At 43.2% G+C, this 19,356-nt stretch overlaps 1 protein-coding gene across 2 annotated transcripts in view; it reads right to left on the bottom strand.

The window, feature by feature from the left end:
- The window catches only part of LOC129853303 (regulator of microtubule dynamics protein 2-like), a 58,981-nt gene that overhangs the window by 39,312 nt on the left and 313 nt on the right, over positions 1-19,356 (bottom strand). For both annotated transcript variants that reach the window (XM_055919207.1, XM_055919198.1), the window contains exons 2-4: positions 18,015-18,493; positions 3,894-4,086; positions 3,412-3,514 (exon numbers count right to left, since the gene is read on the bottom strand). In XM_055919207.1, coding sequence (XP_055775182.1) covers positions 3,412-3,514; positions 3,894-4,086; positions 18,015-18,484 — 766 coding nt within the window. In that variant the 5' untranslated portion in view covers positions 18,485-18,493. The remainder of the gene's footprint in view (positions 1-3,411; positions 3,515-3,893; positions 4,087-18,014; positions 18,494-19,356) is intronic.

Raw genomic sequence — 19,356 nt, 5'->3', positions numbered from 1 at the left:
TCTGCAGAGAAGAATGGGAGAAACTCCCCAAATGCAGGTGTCAAGCGTCATACACAAGATTAGAGGCTGTAATCGCTGCCAACTGTGCTTCAACAAAGTACTGAGTAAAGGGTCTGAACACTTATGTAAATGGAATTTCAGTTTATTTATTTTTTTACATTTGCAAAAATGTCTAAAACCCTGTTTTTGCTTTGTCATTGTGGGGTATTGTGTGTAGATTTATCCATTTTAGAGTAAGGCTGTAACGTACCAAAATGTGGAAAAAGTGAAGGAGTCTGAATACTTTCTGAACGCACTGTTCATATGCTTAAATCAGTTATTTTTATGGACTCTAGGAGAACATACTTAGTTTTACCTACATTCAATACTAATTTCAGGTCAATAAAGTTTTGTAATACAATGAAGGCAAACTGTTCCTAATTTTGTACACAGTGTTTATGCCATATGATAAGCTGCAAAAATCATTGAGATAGCTGATACACTGAGACAACGACTATCAAATTAAACATATTGGAGATAATATTTTGAAGAAATATTCAACCTGAAATAGGATATTGGCCCAGTTTCATTGGAAAGCATTCTAATTGGTCAACCACAGGCTAGGGCTGGGTTATAAACTACATCCTGTCCCTTTGTTCACTGGCGAGAACGACAGGAGAGAATCACTGAGGACAGGGGAGGAACGTCCATCTACCTCGCAGCGTAACATCTATGATTTAACCTCTTTTCCTCCCCGATTTGCTTTGGGGTCTGTGTTAAAGAATAACGTCAACTAGATCTTACAACTAGACAAAAAGGAAATGTTTATTTGAGAATACAACACAGAAACAAAGACAGCACCACTTCCCCTCTTTATTGCAGGATTGTGATAGGTGATTGAGTAATAGTTTAACTACTAAAACAAGTTTAAACATTTCACTTCAAAAGAACCAACACTTCACTACAAAATGTACAAATAAGCTAACTCGTATGTAAGGATTAGACATCTCAGTCTAAACAATAGATCATTGAGTAGTAATAAGTAGGCAATTATAACTAAAGCGTCATTTCAGGTTAACAAAAGAACTCCATACCAGCGTAGCCAACCTTGCTCCACTGATCCCTGATCTACTTGGTGAGCAGACTTCTGTTCCAGCCCAGGAATAGCACACTTGATTATCAACTCATTATTGATGGGCTGAAATAGAACCCTGCAGACCTCCAACAAGGGTTGGACTGTTTCAATTATAATCGGTTTATACATTGTGTGTGTGATGTTTTAACTGTATTTTTGTATACAACATGTGCAAATATAGGTAGGCCTACACATATAACCCATGTTAGCAAATGTTCTATACAAAAATACTGCTGGTATACACAGTTGCTTTGTGAGACGGTGTTCACAGTTAATGGCTATGTAAATGTAAGATGAAAAGTACCAGTGGCCCGGCTTTGGCCCCAAGTGAGAGCAGGTCTGCCGGAGCCATGACCCAGTGAGACACGGGTGCCGGCAAGTGTAGATGGAAACCGAAAAGTCTGAGCCTTTTGAGTAAAACACGGTATGGATATGCGCCATTACTCTCTTGGGCCATTCATTGGGACTTCTCGCTTCATCTGCAAACACAGGCTTTCAGTGCTCCATATTAGAGGACAGAAAACATAAAAAGAAAACAGGCTTCATTATACGTCACTGAATATTATGTTGGTATTACAGTATCTCTGTCCTCAAAGTTTTCCCTCTAGTACAGTACCTGAATCTGTAAACTTTTCATGTCCTCCCAAAGTTACCTGCCCTATCCAGTTGCCTAAGCTCTCCCTTCACTGACAGCTGGAACTACAATTTCACCCTCTCCCATGGATGTTATCTACAAATACATTGAGACTGTACATTTAAAACAATGATTAGGTAATAGAACATTAGCTAGCTGCTGACATTTAATGAACTTAGCTAAACAGTGTGTAAAGTTCTAGCTAGCAGCTCAGTTACCCTACTTTTCAAAATGTATTTACTTACTTGAATAGGTCCTCCCAGTGCCTGTTTGAGTCCTTACAAAAAAAAAAAAAAAAATGGGCAAGATTTTTTCGGTGGCAGCAAAGCGCAGCCATGTGGATGAATGGAGACAAGGCAAAAAGTGTGTGTCACCAGAACAGTTTAGAACATGTTGTGACGTTTGACTTTACCAGCATAATCCACTTTCAACAAATATAAATTGCAGAGAGTTAGCCACACTTGATAACTTGAACTAGCACACGTAACAAATCTACAAACTGTGTTCTACGGAAAATAGTGACGCACATAACACCTCTTCTACAGGCATGTGGGGGAGGGTTCTTGAAATGTAACATCAATTAAAGTCTTGCTGCTGGGAGCCAGTGGACTATTCAAACCATTTTTTCAATACAAAAAATCTCAAAGGGAGGCATGACACTGATATGATTTTGGTGGTATGGCAACGAGAGACTAGTTACTGTAACACAAGACATGGAAAGAACGTTGAGAGTTGTAACTTTGCTAACAAGCAATGCAGGGATGGAGTATTTGTCAAAGGCAGGGGGGAAAAAAGCATGCAAGCAGTAAAAAAAAATTGGGGGGGAGGGAACACCTCTGTTCACTTGAAGTGGTGCATGCAATCACAGCTGTATAGTACAAAACATTATGGGTTGTGTGTTCAAAGAGAATACATGATTATTTATTGCCTTTTATAGAAGCTACGTGAGAGAGGTTTCTGTTTTGACAACAGCATTACGTCATACTATACTGCACATCTGAAAAGCGTGAAAAGATCACGGTTATATGTGGTGTTGTTTTGGCCAAACTAAGAATGAGATAACATGCTGGATGGATTGCATGGGGGGAAAAATAAGCCCACACACAACTGTGTCTTATTCCATAAGATAATTTAATATGGAGGAAGACCCTGTCAATTGTTCATCGTGCATTATTGGTGATGCACATATAGTTGTGAGTCCTTCATCATAAGCCTTCGGGTGACAGAAGACACGTGCTCAAAAATGTAGCCAAAACTCAGATCCTTCCAATTCGCTCTGTGGCCAGATCTCAAACTGGCTGACTGAGGTCATAGTATGGATACTAGAGGTTCATGCCAACTGGATTAGTTGTCCAGGTGTCATTCAGTTCAGGACTACTTTCAGGCCACTCCGAGAAGTGGACAATACCAACAAGTGGGTGGCCTGCAGAACCAGCAGTGCAAATTACCTTACATGGCTCCAATATCAGGAGCTGCTAGGAGCTCTGTTATGGATGCACATTTCTGGACACAAACCTCAGAATAGGGGGATTTCTGAAAAACTGCTGATTTTTGGGAAATAAAAACCTGGGCATTTTTCAAAAAGCTTCTGGAATTGTATAACCCTAATCTTTGGTAAATGGTGTGAATGCTAAGGATCAAGGGTCAGTATGTGGTTTATTACCAGTTTCTGCATGGGTCTTCTTTTGCTCTAGGTTGGTAGTGATGTCATGAACATCCACGTAGGCCCGAACTAGTCGCCATAAGAACGTAGTGTTCTGTCCAAACTGAAGAAAAGAGGTGTCAGTGTCAAACTTTATATTATTAACTTTTATTTGGAGGCAGGGTTCACGTAGGCGCTCTCTTCTGCGCCAACCTGAATTCAAATAGTATTTGCTTTCTTTCAAATACTGTAAGCACCTTTGGATTAGGCCTGTCTACAGTGCAAGATGGGCAAGATTTGCTCTTTTGGAACTATTCAATTTGTTGCATTGCACCAAGCAAACCCAAGCAAGCTCAATCAAGCGCATGGGAATTTGTTTTGAAAGAAAGCAAATACTATGTGAACCCATGTCTACTACTGCTGTGATTTATAACAAATACAGATATCTACTAGCCCTAGGACATCCAAACTCAAGACTTGGACAGTTGGTTGATGTGGCCCACCTGCTCCCTCTTATCCAGCATGGTGCGCAGGCATTCCCTCTTGTCTCCATCGCTGCCATCGTGTAGAGCGTCCACCCTCTCCAGAAGGGCTGAGAACTGATTCAGAGGCTCGATCACATTCACCTCATACGGACTCTGACCCTCAGCCTCAATCTGCTCTTCTTCCTCGGAGTCGGTTAAAGCTGTTATGTACCTGAAACACAAAAAGCATCCATTAGCACCACAGCCTACACCTTCCTAATATTGAGTTGCACCTCCTTTTGCACTCAGAACAGCCTCAATTTGTCAGGTAATGGACAACAAGGTTTCGAAACTGTTCCAAAGAGATGCGGGCCCATGTTGACTCCAATGCTTCCCATGGTTGTGGCAAGTTAGCTGGATGTCCTTTGTGTGGTGGACCATTCTTGAGACACACAGGAAACTTGTGTGAAACACCCAGCAGCGTTTCAGTTCTTGGCACACTCAAACCAGGTGTGCCTGGCACTTACTACCATACTCTGTTCAAAGGCACTTACATCTTTTGTTCTGCCCATTCATCTTCGGAATGGCACACATACACAATCCATGTCTCAAGGCTTAAAAATCCTTATTTAACCTGTCTCCTCCCCTTCATCTACACTGATTGAAGTGGATGTAACAAGTGACATCGATAAGGGATCATAGACTATCCAGGTGAACGCTATGTCATGGAAAGAGCACTGTTCCTAATGTTGTGTACATTCAGTGTATATTCTCAGTTCCCTTCATGTGTTTTCATAGTAAACATAGGTGGGAGGAAGATGAACTGATGGTGGTTCAAACTAGTGTTGAAGATTTTCATACCATTCCTGTACCATACTGGGGTATACGGTATTACCAGCAGTGCACACAATGTAATTACACACAAAACAAATTTAGGCAGCAGGGATCTTGATCCAGGAGGGGCTTGATCTTGCAAGCTAGTAAGTGAGCAAACCTGAGCCCTGAGCTGGAGCTCATTCTTTAAGATGTGCCAAATAAATTAATTCACAGGCTATTCCTAAAATGTAGACCGGCATTATAAGTAACCATATTGCATTTTATTTTATTTAACTAGGCAAGTCAGTTAAGAACAAAATCTTATTTTCAATGACGGCCTAGGAACAGTGGGTTAACTGCCTTGTTCAGGGGCAGAAAGACAGATGTTTTACCTTGTCAGCTCGGGGATTCGATCTAGCAACCTTTCGATTACTGGCCCAACGCTCTAACCACTAGGCTACCTGCCACCCCAAAATAAAAGGTGAAATAAAATGTAAAGTGAAGGCTGAGAGTATCTCCAGAAAGGGAGCTTCAGTTAATGAGTTATTGTTTTTACCCCCTCTCTGCCAGATGCTGTCAATAACGGATTAACATCCACTGCATATTTACAGCAAACAGTGACATGTTTGTTTACACAAGTGGGTCACTTAATTGTGTGCCTAGCAGTTAAAAAGTCTTAATACAGACACTTGAAGGGTTTCCCGGGCCAAACACAGGGAGACTGGTCTCTGTCATGGCGAGGCACGCAGTGTCGGACACTTGTCTCTATCATTGTGAGGCATACAATGTGCCCGCATTAGCACTGCTTTTACAGCCTTCGAAAAAGGTCCCCTTTCAATTGCTGTAGCTAAGTATGTACTAACACCCACAGCTAACACTTGAGTAGGGGAAGGGAAAAAGCTGACCGTCATGTAGAAATAAAAAGTTCGAAACATGAAAGGCCTCCATTAAGTTCCGGCAACAGCTGCGTGTGCGTCATCTGTGGTTCTGGGAAAGTTTTGGTCTGGGAGCGATGGTTCTGGGTAAGGGGGAGGTGTGTTGGAGTGGACAGGTGCATCTTGGGCCCACAACTGGAGGCCCCATCTTAGATCCCTCTCACCCCACCTCAGATCCCTCTCACCCCACCTCAGGCCCGAATAGCTGATTACTTAGATCAGTGCCTGAGACAAAAGTATGTGTTTGCAGGAAAACTGCAACACTGCTTCTCTGCAGGGCAGGCAGCAAAATCCAATGACGTTGTAAGAACCTGGCAAGCCAATGTTGGAATTCTACTTACCTACAATAACCCTTCCAAATACTTGAGAAAAGTCAGCCAACGTCTAAAATTTCAGGAATAGTGTGTCACTAGTCTTGAAATAGTTGATGTAATCTATGTTAAGTTCTTTAGCAACACAAGCAAAAATGGCTATAGACCTATTAGCCCATTTCTCCAATTTTCTCTCAGTAAAAATGGACACAAATACAGTCATGGAAGTGCTTTAATCTTAGAGATGGGCACAGTTATTCGAAAATCCGAACAGACGTTAGTATCGATTACTTGGGAGCGTATTCATTTTCACCCCCCAAAAATATAGGCCTATTTTGACAATGAAAAGGCTTGGTCTACATGCAAATAAAAGTATCTATGTGACATTGCTATATAGCCTACAACGATAGACCATTACATTCAAAACATACATTTAAAAAAAAACAGACCGGTATGAGTGCGCCCCATAAATAAAATAGACATGGTTCTTATTGTTGCTATCGGCCAATCAAAGTGGCTACAGTCAGAGGCTCCATGTGTAGCAAAGTGGGTGATTTATCAAAGCAAAAGATATAAAAAAAATTAAGGAATTAAGTCGGCTAAATGAGGAGTTGGCTACAATGATCAACCAACCAGTAGGCTGTTTCATATGAATTAAGTTGTTAGGGAGCACAGCAAAATAGCCTCAATTAGCCTTGTGTAACAGTATAACTGTAGTCTGTCCCCTCGCCCCGGGCACGAACCAGGGACCCTCTGCACACATCAACAACAGTCACCCACGAAGCATCGTTACCCATCGCTCCACAAAAGCCGCGGCCCTTGCAGAGCAAGGGGAACCACTACTTCAAGGTCTCAAAGCGAGTGACGTCACCGATTGAAACGCTACTAGCGTGCACCACCGCTAACTAGCTAGCCATTTCACATCGGTTACACTTGCTACTTCAGCTAGCTGGTTAACTTAGCTGGCTACTGTAGCTACAACGATGATGCAATGAAGACAGGCTACCAGATGGAATGATAGAAAAACGTGTTGCTGCCATAAATTCTAACAAGAGCGAGTCAGTTTGGCTACTCTTTCTCCCTCCGTGCCACACACAGACTGTCACACACACCAGCCCCTGCTCCAAACTCACCCCTCCCTCCTGCTGAAACAAAGGTTCCAAAACCCCTCTCTGCACAGTGACCTCGGAGTAAGCTCCAAACCTGTAGGCTAGTGCTGAACCCATTTTTATTATTAAACCTTTTTTTGTTGTTGTTATTTTTAGTTAAATCGGCCAATACAACAGGACTTAAAATTATGAATGGACACGCTCGTGTGAGCTGCGATGGCCCTTCTCCAAATTGTGGTGTATTTATTTTTTGCGCTTGCACACATTATACTTGTACATTGAGTGATTCTCAGTATTTATCCAGATTCCTAGCGGAGACCTCCCCGGTTACATTCTCTCCTTCATGCAGTCATTTACTGATTCATTCACTTGTCCAGTCATTCATCCCTTTGTCCTTTCGTTCATGCAGTCCTCTATTTCCCTCTCTGCACTTGTTTACTCAATGAAAGATGGTGAGAGGCAGCAATGCTGAGCACTGAGTGATCAGCGCATTCCTGTCACGACATTCCACAGCCATTGAATCACTGGAGTTGAGACATAAAAAAAAGCCCAGGATGTAAGGCTGTGGAGGTCATGAAATTGTCCACTGGTGATTGTCAAGGAAATAACTCCCAGCCTCACGGTAATTGACCATTAATTAACATAAACGCATTTAGCATCTCCTGGCTTCCACACAGCGCCTACAAGCCACTGATGCAGACCTTAGGAACAATCTACATTTTAAAAACTCAAATAAATCCATGTAATATAGCCTACACCATTACAATAAATCCATTATTTTAATCCGGTCTAGAGAAAGATGATATGAAGAAAATGTAGTCTATTTCAAAAGAACAGAATAGCATACTCGGAGTTGTCTTTATGTTAAGCCCTGATTTGGCTATGATATAAGGCTGTGGGCTACACTAGTTCACTTAGCAGACAAGATTTGCTTAGAATTCCGTGGTATTGTTTTATAGTCTGAAGAATACAACTGAACATAGCTGAATATAAGAGGATTTTTTCCCCAGAGGAATTCTCCCGACGGAGTGCGCACATGCGACTATTCTGTGTTGAGCGCTTAACAAAATAAAGTGTCCTCCTATTACGCTTAATTTAGTTATTATGCAACTTCAGTTGTGATACAAACGTTAGGCTACATGTTTTGACTTAATACATTCTAAGGCTGCATGATGCAACTAACGATTTGAAAAAAAAGTTGCATGAAAGGCATGCTTTGTTTTTTGCTCAGGCTGCACACATCAGTCTCTCATTTACAATTTTACAAGCCCTGGATAATGCCTTGAATTTCCCGGCAGCACTCCCTTTGTGTGGCCATAATGCCCCCCCCCCAAAAACATGCCTTTTGCAGCCATTATAATTCCTCCCAGCTGCATGCTCCAAAGGACCAATCACAGATGGCTCTCTCAGATATGAATTCTTATTAGCCAATGCAGTCACGTGATCGCGTCTCTCTCACAGTCTACACGTGAAGAACGACACATCGTAGACGCAACTGTGCGCGTCCTTATCCAATTACGAGGCGCATATTCAAGATATCAATATGCGCCTGAGGGGCCCTGGTGTAGAGGATCAGCATGGCAGAGGTGTTGTTGCCTACCCTTACCACCTGGAGGCGACCAGTCAGGAAGTCCAGGGTGCAGTTGCAGAGGGAGGTGTTTAGTCCCAGGGTCCTTAGCTTAGTGATGAGTTTTGTGGGCACTGTGGTGTTGAATGCTGAGCTGAAGTCAATGAACAGCCTTCTCACATAGGTGTTCCTTTTGTCCAAGTGGGAAAGGGCAGTGTGGAGTGCGATTGAGATTGCGTCATCTGTGGATCTGTTGGGGCGGTATGCGAATTGAGTGGGTCTAGGGTTTCCGGGATGATGGTGTTGATGTGAGCCATGATCAAAGCACTTCATGGCTACCGACGTGAGTGCTACGGGGCGGTAGTTATGTAGGCAGATTACCTTCGCCTTCTTGGGCACAGGGACAATGGTGGTCTGCTTGAAACATGTAGGTTTTAAAGACTTGGTCAGGGAGATGTTGAAAATGTCAGTGAAGGCACTTGCCAGTTGGTCCGCGCATGCTCTTACATGTCCTGGTAAACCGTCTGGCCCCGTGGCCAAGTAAACACTGACCTGTTTAAAAAAGTATTGAGATCTAATGCTAGTTCTACACACAGACAACATTTTCTCAGTGAGAGGGATTGGACATTTAATATGCAGACGGAGAATCCAGGTTGGAGTGTTAAGGGAGCTTAGCAGCAGTGGTCACCATGGTAAAGCGTCAAAACCAACATGAAGAGTTTAAACTCCCAACATCCTCTAATCTAGGGAGCATTAAGCTCCCTAGATTAAGCTCCCTACCATAAAAGGCCTGATTGGTGGAGTGCTGCAGAGATGGTTGTCCTGGAAGATTTCTCCCATCTACACAGAGGAACTCTGGAGCTCTGTCAGAGTGACCATTGGGTTCTTGGTCACCTCCCTGACCAAGGCCCTTCTCCCTCATTTGGCCAGGGGGCCAGCTCTAGGAAGAGTTCCAAACTTCTCCATTTAAGAATGGAGGCCACAGTGTTCTTGGGGAACTTCAATGCTGCAGGGCTCCCGAGTCGAGTGGCGCAGCAGTCTGAGGCACTGCATCTTAGTGCTAGAGGCTTCACTACAGACCCTGGTTCGATTCCAGGCTGCATCACAACCGCCGTGATTGGGAGTCCCATAGGGCAATGCACAATTGGCCCAGCTTCGTCCAGGTTAGGGTTTGGCCGGGGTAGGCTGTCATTGTAAAATAATAAATTATTCTTAACCGACTTGCATAACTAAATTTAAAAAAAAGTTTGTTACCCTTCCCCAGATCTGTGCCTCAACACAATCCTGTCTCGGAGCTCTACGGACAATACCTTCATCCTCATGGCTTGCTTTTTGCGCTGGGACTGTGGGACCGTTTATATAGACAGGTGTGCCATTAGAAATCATGTCCAATCAATTGAATTTACGACAGGTGGACTCCAATCAGGTTGTTGAAACATCTCAAGGATGATCAATGGAAACAGGATGCACCTGAGCTCATTTTCAAGTCTCATAGGAAAGGGACTGAATAGTTATGTAAATAAGGTATGTTTTTTATTTGTAATACATTTGCATATTCCTAAAAAAACAGTTTTTGTTGTCATAGGTTGAAACTGGAAAAAAGTTTAATCCATTTTAGAATAAGGCTGAAACGTGACAAAATGTGAAAAAAATTCAAGGGGTCTGAATACTTTCTGAATGGACTGTATAGTGTAAATAAGTGCCTTCCGTGAAGTTCCGAATGCAAGACACGGAGACAAAATGCATCCGACATGATGCTTTAAAAATGAGGCCTTTGACAGCTCGGCATACAGACTGGGAGATTGATGGGCCTGCTCGGTTGAGGTGGTATGTTCAAGGAAGCTGTTTTGACAGATGAGTGATTGGTGCAAACAGTTGGAGCTTTCCTCCTTGCGAGTGTCTAAACTGAGCAAATACACTCCTTAACCTGCTACATAATTAAGCCTCCTTCCTTGTCACGCGTCTGTGCAGCACAGAGTAAGTACAGTCTGTTCCCAGTAATAGGCACTTCGTGTTTTTGCAAGACCAAGCACAATCTGCAATACCTCAACACTGGTCACTATCTGCATATCTTTGCAAACACACCAGAAAAAGCCAATTGTAGGTTACACAACACAAGACTGAAAAAGGGCTATAGAAAAATAAGAGGGCTGACAGCTTCGGAAATTAAAGTATGGGCATCTTCACAGCAATAATGTATTTCTAGTTACTGCAAGTGTGGCTGTATTGTGCTAAAAGAACTTCAAAAATAAGTTCAAAGGAGGTTACACTGCTCTCATGTGCTTTACTTGGGTGAAACTCCAGCATTTCTTTAAGACAAGATCAAGGATGACAACCAAATACATTGTTTTTACCAGGCCCCTTTTACCCTAGCCTTCTGCTACTGTATAATCACAAAAAAGACATGGCCTAAAATAAAAAGATCATCTCTGGGCCACACGTTATGCACCCATGCTGTAGGGCATGCCTCTAAACATCAATCATAAAAAAATGTATCAATTCATTGCACATTTTGCTAGATTTTTTATCTCCAGACAAAGACAATTAAGCCTAAGAAGAAAACAAGCTGTCAATTAGAGGTCGACCGATTAATTAGGGCCGATTTCAAGTGTTCATAACAAATCGGTAATCAGCATTTTTGGACACCGATTGCGGCCGATTACATTGCACTCCACGAGGAGACTGCGTGGCAGGCTGACTACCTGCTATGCGAGTGCAGCAAGGAGCTAAGGTAAGGTGCTAGCTAGCATTAAACCTATCTTAACATAATCACTAGTTAACTACACAAGGTTGATGATATTACAAGTTTATCTAGCTTGTCCTGCGTTGCATATAATCGATGCGGTGCCTGTTAATTTATCATTAAATCACAGCCTACTTCGCCAAACGGGTGATTTAACAAGCGCATTCGCAAAAAAAGCACTGTCGTTGCACCAATGTGTACCTAACCATAAACATCAATACCTTTCTTAAAATCAATACACAGGTATATACACTGCTCAAAAAAATAAAGGGAACACTTAAACAACACAATGTAACTCCAAGTCAATCACACTTCTGTGAAATCAAACTGTCCACTTAGGAAGCAACACTGATTGACAATAAATTTCACATGCTGTTGTGCAAATGGAATAGACAACAGGTGGAAATTATAGGCAATTAGCAAGACACCCCCAATAAAGGAGTGATTCTGCAGGTGGTGACCACAGACCACTTCTCAGTTCCTATGCTTCCTGGCTGATGTTTTGGTCACTTTTGAATGCTGGCGGTGCTTTCACGCTAGTGGTAGCATGAGACGGAGTCTACAACCCACACAAGTGGCTCAGGTAGTGCAGCTCATCCAGGATGGCACATCAATGCGAGCTGTGGCAAGAAGGTTTGCTGTGTCTGTCAGCGTAGTGTCCAGAGCATGGAGGCGCTACCAGGCGACAGGCCAGTACATCAGGAGACGTGGAGGAGGCCGTAGGAGGGCAACAACCCAGCAGCAGGACCGCTACCTCCGCCTTTGTGCAAGGAGGAGCACTGCCAGAGCCCTGCAAAATGACCTCCAGCAGGCCACAAATGTGCATGTGTCTGCTCAAACGGTCAGAAACAGACTCCATGAGGGTGGTATGGGGGCCCGACGTCCACAGGTGGGGGTTGTGCTTACAGCCCAACACCGTGCAGGACGTTTGGCATTTGCCAGAGAACACCAAGATTGGCAAATTCGCCACTGGCGCCCTGTGCTCTTCACAGATGAAAGCAGGTTCACACTGAGCACGTGACAGAGTCTGGAGACGCCGTGGAGAACGTTCTGCTGCCTGCAACATCCTCCAGCATGACCGGTTTGGCAGTGGGTCAGTCATGGTGTGTGGTGGCATTTCTTTGTGGGGCCGCACAGCCCTCCATGTGCTCGCCAGAGGTAGCCTGACTGCCATTAGGTACCGAGATGAGATCCTCAGACCCCCTGTGAGACCATATGCTGACACATGCACATTTGTGGCCTGCTGGAGGTCATTTTGCAGGGCTCTGGCAGTGCACCTCCTTGCACAAAGGCGGAGGTAGCGGTCCTGCTGCTGGGTTGTTGCCCTCCTACGGCCTCCTTCACGTCTCCTGATGTACTGGCCTGTTTCCTGGTAGCGCCTCCATGCTCTGGACACTACGCTGACAGACACAGCAAACCTTTTTGCCACAGCTCGCATTGATGTGCCATCCTGGATGAACTGCACTACCTGAGCCACTTGTGTGGGTTGTAGACTCCGTCTCATGCTACCACTAGAGCACAGGTGTCAAACTTATTCCACGGGGGGCCGAGTGTCTGCGGGTTTTCGCTCCTCCCTTGTACTTGATTGATGAATTAACATCACTAATTAGTTAGGAACTCCCCACACCTGGTTGTCTAGGGCTTTATTCAAAGGAAAAACCAAAAACCTGCAAACACTAGGCCCTCCGTGGAATGAGTTTGACACCCCTGCACTAGAGTGAGAGCACCGCAAGCATTCAAAAGTGACCAAAACATCAGCCAGGAAGCGTAGGAACTGAGAAGTGGTCTGTGGTCACCACAGACCATGGTATCTTGGTATCGTGCCATGGTATCTTAGTCAAAATGCTGGTATCATGATAACACTAGTCTCCCTCTCCAACAGGGACGAGGATACACTCCATTGATTACAAAAGGTAACAGAAATGACCAAATATGACTTGGTCTTCATCATGTGATATAGTATATGATCTATTTTTGTACTACACTTCCATTCTATTAGCTTTTTTACTACAAAAAAATAGGAGAGTAGTATGCTTTAAAGTAGACCATCTGATTATTATTTTGGTTCCTATCACACCAAACTATATCACTCAAGTATGGACCCGTTCCACCAGTCTGAACCATAAACCTTGTAGTAAAATATGGCCTGAGTAGCAGTGCCTAGGCCCTCAAAGTCTAAACGAGGAAGTGTGAGGCACAGCCACAGACAGACTGAACTAAGACACCAAAACAACAATGATTAACTACCCAGAGTACTCTGGCTGGCTGTTGGCCTGCTTGTTATGTTGTTACAGCCAGAATTGCTCCAGGCGACTGCTGCCAGAGCTCTGCCAGGAGATAAATCTGGAGCCAACTTAGCTCCAGATTTACTTCCCCCAGTTAATTTAAGGAGCCATGATCCAGCTCTGATCTGAAGCCCATTATACTCCTCTACCCCGCCCACTTCGCTGGGTTTGGATGCTTCTTTTTCTTGGCATTCTTAGTGAAAGTAAAGTCAATTGAGGTGATCCTCTTCTATTCAGAGCAATGTCCCGCAACGCTATAAGTTACTAATCTACAGCATTTTCTTGTTTCAAGGAAGTCCCAGAACATCACCAAGAAAAGTCTACCCGTTTCCTCTTTATATTCACCAGCAGAAAATATCAAACTCGCTTACGCATTTTTTCCAGAGATCAAGACTATACTGTGAACAGGCGTAACAGAGTAGCCTCATGTCTCACTCCACTTTCTGTTCTCACCTCTTGCATATGAAATGGAACGTAGTTACAGGCTGCAATTATGGTATTAGGAACCATTTGGTGGTGGCTTGTGGTTACAACAATCATGTTGTGTTTTTTTTTAACATTCAAAATGGGAAGCCATAACTTGGATGTCAGTTTGGTCATTTTTGTCACACAGTCAGAGTCATTCGCATACCCGGGCGACCCATAGGGAAGACAACAGTAACAGGAAAAAATTCAATAGGGCCTACTGAGGTTCAATGCAAAGTTCAGATTTACTGCTCAATCAAACTGAAATTTGGATCAAAGTAAACACGCGGAATCTTCCTCTAAGCAAGAGATACATTTTTTTTTTTTATGATTCCAAAAATGTAATAAGCAAGCCTACGTGGATAATATTTCAACTGAAACTTCTCACAAAGCTTTAACACCACAAGTGTCTTTATTTTAATATTCACTACTTACATGTAAATATATTAGTGGTTTTAAGAGGCAGTGAATTTAAAAGAGACATTTGTTATGTTATTCTAGGCTGGCGTGTTATCAAGGTATTTGGCTGCGGACGGAAGAGGATGGGCATGTGGCACTACTGTAAATTCCACTCTGACACCACAGCCACATTCACATCTCATTTAACCAGATATAATGATTGAGCAAGTCAATTTGGCTTTGAAACGCAAAATGAGCATGTAACTTTGGCTCATTAAGATATTGAGTATGTTTACATGCACACTAATAAATTAAGCGGCGCCAGTTCAGAAAGGAAACCTGAGTGCCCCGCCTCGGGCTGACGCACCAGCTGAGATGGCATCAATTAGAGGCTAGTATCAATCACGCCAACCTTATTTGACGGTCTATTTAACTTCTCTGCGCTACGGATCCCTTTTACGGGATCATTTTCCTAAACAACAGCTGAATTGCAGGGCGCAAAATATTACAAAAAATATTTATAATCATGCAATCACAAGTGAAATATACAAAAACACAGCTTAGCTTGTTGTTAATCCACCTATCATATCAGATTTTGAAAAATATACTTTACAGCAAAAGAAATCCAAGATTTTGTGAGTATCAATCAATGCTAGAACAATTAGCCTTATATTAGCTTGGTCACGAGTCAGAAAAGCAATCAAATTAATCGCTTACATTTGATACTCTTCGGATGTTTGCACTCACGAGACTCACAATTACACAACAAATGTTATTTTTGTTCGATAAATATTACTTTTATAACAAAAAAACGCCATTTGGGTTGCGCGTTATGTTCAGAAAACCAAAGCCTCGTTCCGTTCGACGAAAATTCCAAAAAGTATCCGTAATGGTCGTAGAAACATGTCAAATGTTTTTTATAATCAATCCTCAGGTTGTTTTTAACAAACTTAATCGATAATATTTCAACCGGACCGTAACCTATTCAATAAGAGAGAAAAAGAAAATGGAGCGCTACCCTCTCGCGCGCAGGAACTAATCAGAAGACACCTGACTAGTTTTGAAAAATCTCGCTAATTTTTCAAAATAAAAGCCTGAAACGATGTCTAAAGCCTGGTCACAACCTGAGGAAGCCATTGGAAAAGGAATCTGGTTGATACCCCTTTAAATGGAAGAAAGACGGGCCAGGAAACACATATTAAAAATAAAATAAAAATCACTTCCGGGTTAACTTTTCTCAGGTTTTCGCCTGCAGAATCAGTTTTGTTATACTCACAGACAATATTTTGACAGTTTTGGAAACTTGAGTGTTTTCTATCCTAATCTGTAAATTATATGCATATTCTATGATCTGGACCTGAGAAATAGTCTGTTTACCTTGGGAACGTTATTTTAAAAAAATACAAAAAAATAATCTGACCCCTAGCCTCAAGAGGTTTAAGCTGACCGGATCTGCTCACTCACTGCTACTGCTAATATGTGCTGGCTTCTTGCTCCCACCACAACCCCAGCCTCCACCTGTTAGGTTCTGTGTTCCTGTCGGGAGATGGCTGGCTGCAAGTAGGACCTTCAACAGGTACTCGTCTCTATTGTGTAAGTGGAGGTATTTCACCCAAATACAGAGAAATTAATGTTTGTTCTATGTCAAAACCCATTATTTCTCCCCAGTACGATTCAATAGCGGGTCAGGACCAAAAGATAATGTGGGCTGTCAAGGGCAGATCACTCTCTCTAACAAGGGTAAAACACCTGGTTTCCTGAGCAATCTTTTAAATTATTAGGACATGTAACAGCTTATAAAATCGGTGTTCCAGCGGTGGATTTGATCCGCGTATGTGCTGGCTCCAGTAGCGCAAGACTCCCTCTATGCGCGAGTGAAGTGAGTTTCGGAAGAACTTAAAAGTACACATCTTAGAAATAGTACACATACACGGTTTGTATGTCTGAACTCAATCAAATAGTCTTTGCAAAAATAACATGGTCACTGTGGCAGAGCGTTTATTTTGATTGACAACTTCCTGTGTTTATCAAAAGTCCCATGAGTAGCCTTATTTCAGATGTGTCCACGTGAACAGGCTTATTAGAGAAATCGTTCTTGCAAAGCATGAACACGTTTTAAATGAACTTTTAAATTAAATGCATGCAACTGTGCTCACTGATCAAGTACAGGTGGGATAGTTAAGGTGGTGCAGCTGGCAAAGAGGAAACCAGCATTTGAGTATAAAATGTGTGGTGGATGCTTTGATAGAGGAGATGATATTGCCTACTGCAATCATATCATATTAATATCAGTGAATATTAGTGTATTGTTGTAGGAAATGTAAAAGGAGCTTGAGCCATTGAACATAAAATAGTACTGAGCCATTAACCAAAATGTCTGTCTTTCATCTTTTTTAAACAACTAATTAACCGACGTCGGTTCAATTATTTGAAATCCATTTCATTCTGGGGGGTTTTCTGTGAGCTCGGTGTGCAGTTTCTGTTGAGATAAATCAGATCAAGCCTGAACTGTGCGATGTAGTGTAGTAGTGAGTTGTAGTTGCCAACAGGCCAATATTATACATAGTTTAGCGTAGAATACATGGTAATTAATAAAAAATTACCATAATCCATTGCGCACCCTTCTGTGCAGAGCAGACATGGAGACAGAAGAGAGAACCATGATCGAGAGGGATAGAAAGAGTTGCTTTGTGAGCCTGAAAACACATGATCTAAGTGATTGATAGGTGGTATTCAGCAGTCATAAAAGTATGTCTTATTTCCTCAAATTGTGATTTTTGTTAGACAGTATAGGCAGAAGCTCTTTTTTTTTACCCCTTTTTCCCCCCCAATTCTGTGGTATCCAATTGGTAGTAACAGTCTTGTCTCATCGCTGCAACTCCCGTACAGACTCGGGAGAGGCGAAGGTCGGGAGCCGTGCGTCCTCCGAAACACAACCACTGCTTCTTGACACAATGCCCACTTATCCCGGAAGTCAGTCGCACCTAGTGACCGTGTCAGCTTGCACTGCTCCCGGCCTGCCACAGGAGTCGCTAGTGCGCGATGGGACAAGGACAACCCTGCCAGCCAAACCCTCCCCTAACCTGGACGACGCCGGGCCAATGGTGCACCGCCCCATGGGTCTCCCGGTCGTGGCCGGCTGCGATAGAACCTGGACTCGAACCCATAATCTCTAGCAGCAAAGCTAGCACTGCGATGCAGTGCCTTAGACCACTGCGCCACACGGGAGGCCCTAGGTAGCAGCTCACGAGATGAGGAGATGACTTGGCATGAAATAAAATAAAAACTAATATTTTATTAAAGTAATGTGAATAAATGATGATTATTTAATCAAACCCGAAATCCGTGATATAATCGATCCGAAACGTTCTCAAAGCACTAATCGCTCAGCACTAGCATAGAAATAAAAGTGTGTAAAATACTATGAACAGTGCATTGTTTTTTCTATGAAGTCATATAGATGGGTGGATTTCCCCCCTGTATCTGAACCAAACATGTGAATATCCCAGAGAGGGAGAGATGGGACTCACCCTCCTTCGCTCTCAGCCTCCTCCTCAGAGCTTTGGCCTCCAGCTCTGGCCACTCCCCCTGCAACTTTCCTCCTGCGTGTGGGTGTAGTTCGGTTTGGCGGGCCTGCCCTTACGCGAGCCGCAGCCCCCTCAGCCCGGCTGCTGCGTCCTCTCAGCTCATCCCTGACGTGGTCCTGCAGCTTTGGGATGGCACTCTTTAGGGCCCGCACCTCATCCTTCAGCTCTGACACACACTGGATCAGGGCTGCGAGACGATCTAGAACCTCAGCCTGACCCGGCATTTCCCTCACCACCATACTGGCTCCAGCCACCCGCTGGTCATTACTGGTGAGGTACAGCTTACTGTGCACACCATGTCCACTCATTGGCACGGCCCTCCTACTGTTGTACAACACCACAGTGCCCAAGCTGAGGCCAGCCGCTCCAGCCAACACACCCAGGACCAGAGCCTTGTTGTCTGACAGGGCCATCCTGCCGGCCTGGAGAGAAAGGGGAGAAATGAGAAAGACACATGAATAATGAATTTGTTTTGTTGTGCAGGGACAACTTCCGATTTTAAGAATCCTTTAGGCTACTTGAATATCCGGCAGCAGAGAAATTAGGTTAACATACATATCAGCAAAGGTCCAAGATCTGGATATAGCAGAGTTGACTGAGCAAGGAGCTGAGTTAGCCAGCCCTCAGCTCTTGTAATCTTTTACCTGTGATGTATATGCCTAACCCAATCGCACCTCCATTCTAACCTAATTCCATTTCTACTAGTCTGTATCAAAATTGATTTGATAGCTTCTGTCACACGAGCAGGTATAATCTCTGTGCCTCTAAAATAATACAATTTAGGGTATTTGTCTAAGCTCTTAACTGTTTCTACTAACACTGGGATGAGACCTACGGATAAATTGCCCTCAAGCCAATTAAGGTCACTGTTAATCAACAGACAGGTCATTCGGGGCAGTATTGTAATAGGATTGATCAGCTAGCTGTCATGTGTAGAGTGCCTCACTTGAAACGTCAAGTAAGCTAGTTTGGGATATAAAAATGTAGCTACTGTAACTAGTTAGACACGAAACTTCTGCAACCCAGCAACCATACAGTGACAGCAAAGATGAGTTTGAGAAAGTGACCTTCTTAGCTAACGTTAGTTAGTAGCTAGCTGTCAAGCTACAGCTGGCGACCTCCTGGGGAGAAATAAGTCACTCTCCTGCAATGTCCTCGCATTCACCTCAATGTTAGACTAGATAGCTACGTTTGCACAAAGGGTTAACGTTAACAGGATTAGCTCGCTAGCGAATACTCAAGCTAGTTTATCTCGTCAATTCGCGAGCCAGAATAACGTTAAAGA

This window comes from Salvelinus fontinalis, chromosome 1 (genome assembly GCF_029448725.1).
Source record: "Salvelinus fontinalis isolate EN_2023a chromosome 1, ASM2944872v1, whole genome shotgun sequence".
NCBI lineage: Eukaryota > Metazoa > Chordata > Actinopteri > Salmoniformes > Salmonidae > Salvelinus > Salvelinus fontinalis.
This window is presented reverse-complemented; position numbering and strand designations above follow the sequence as displayed.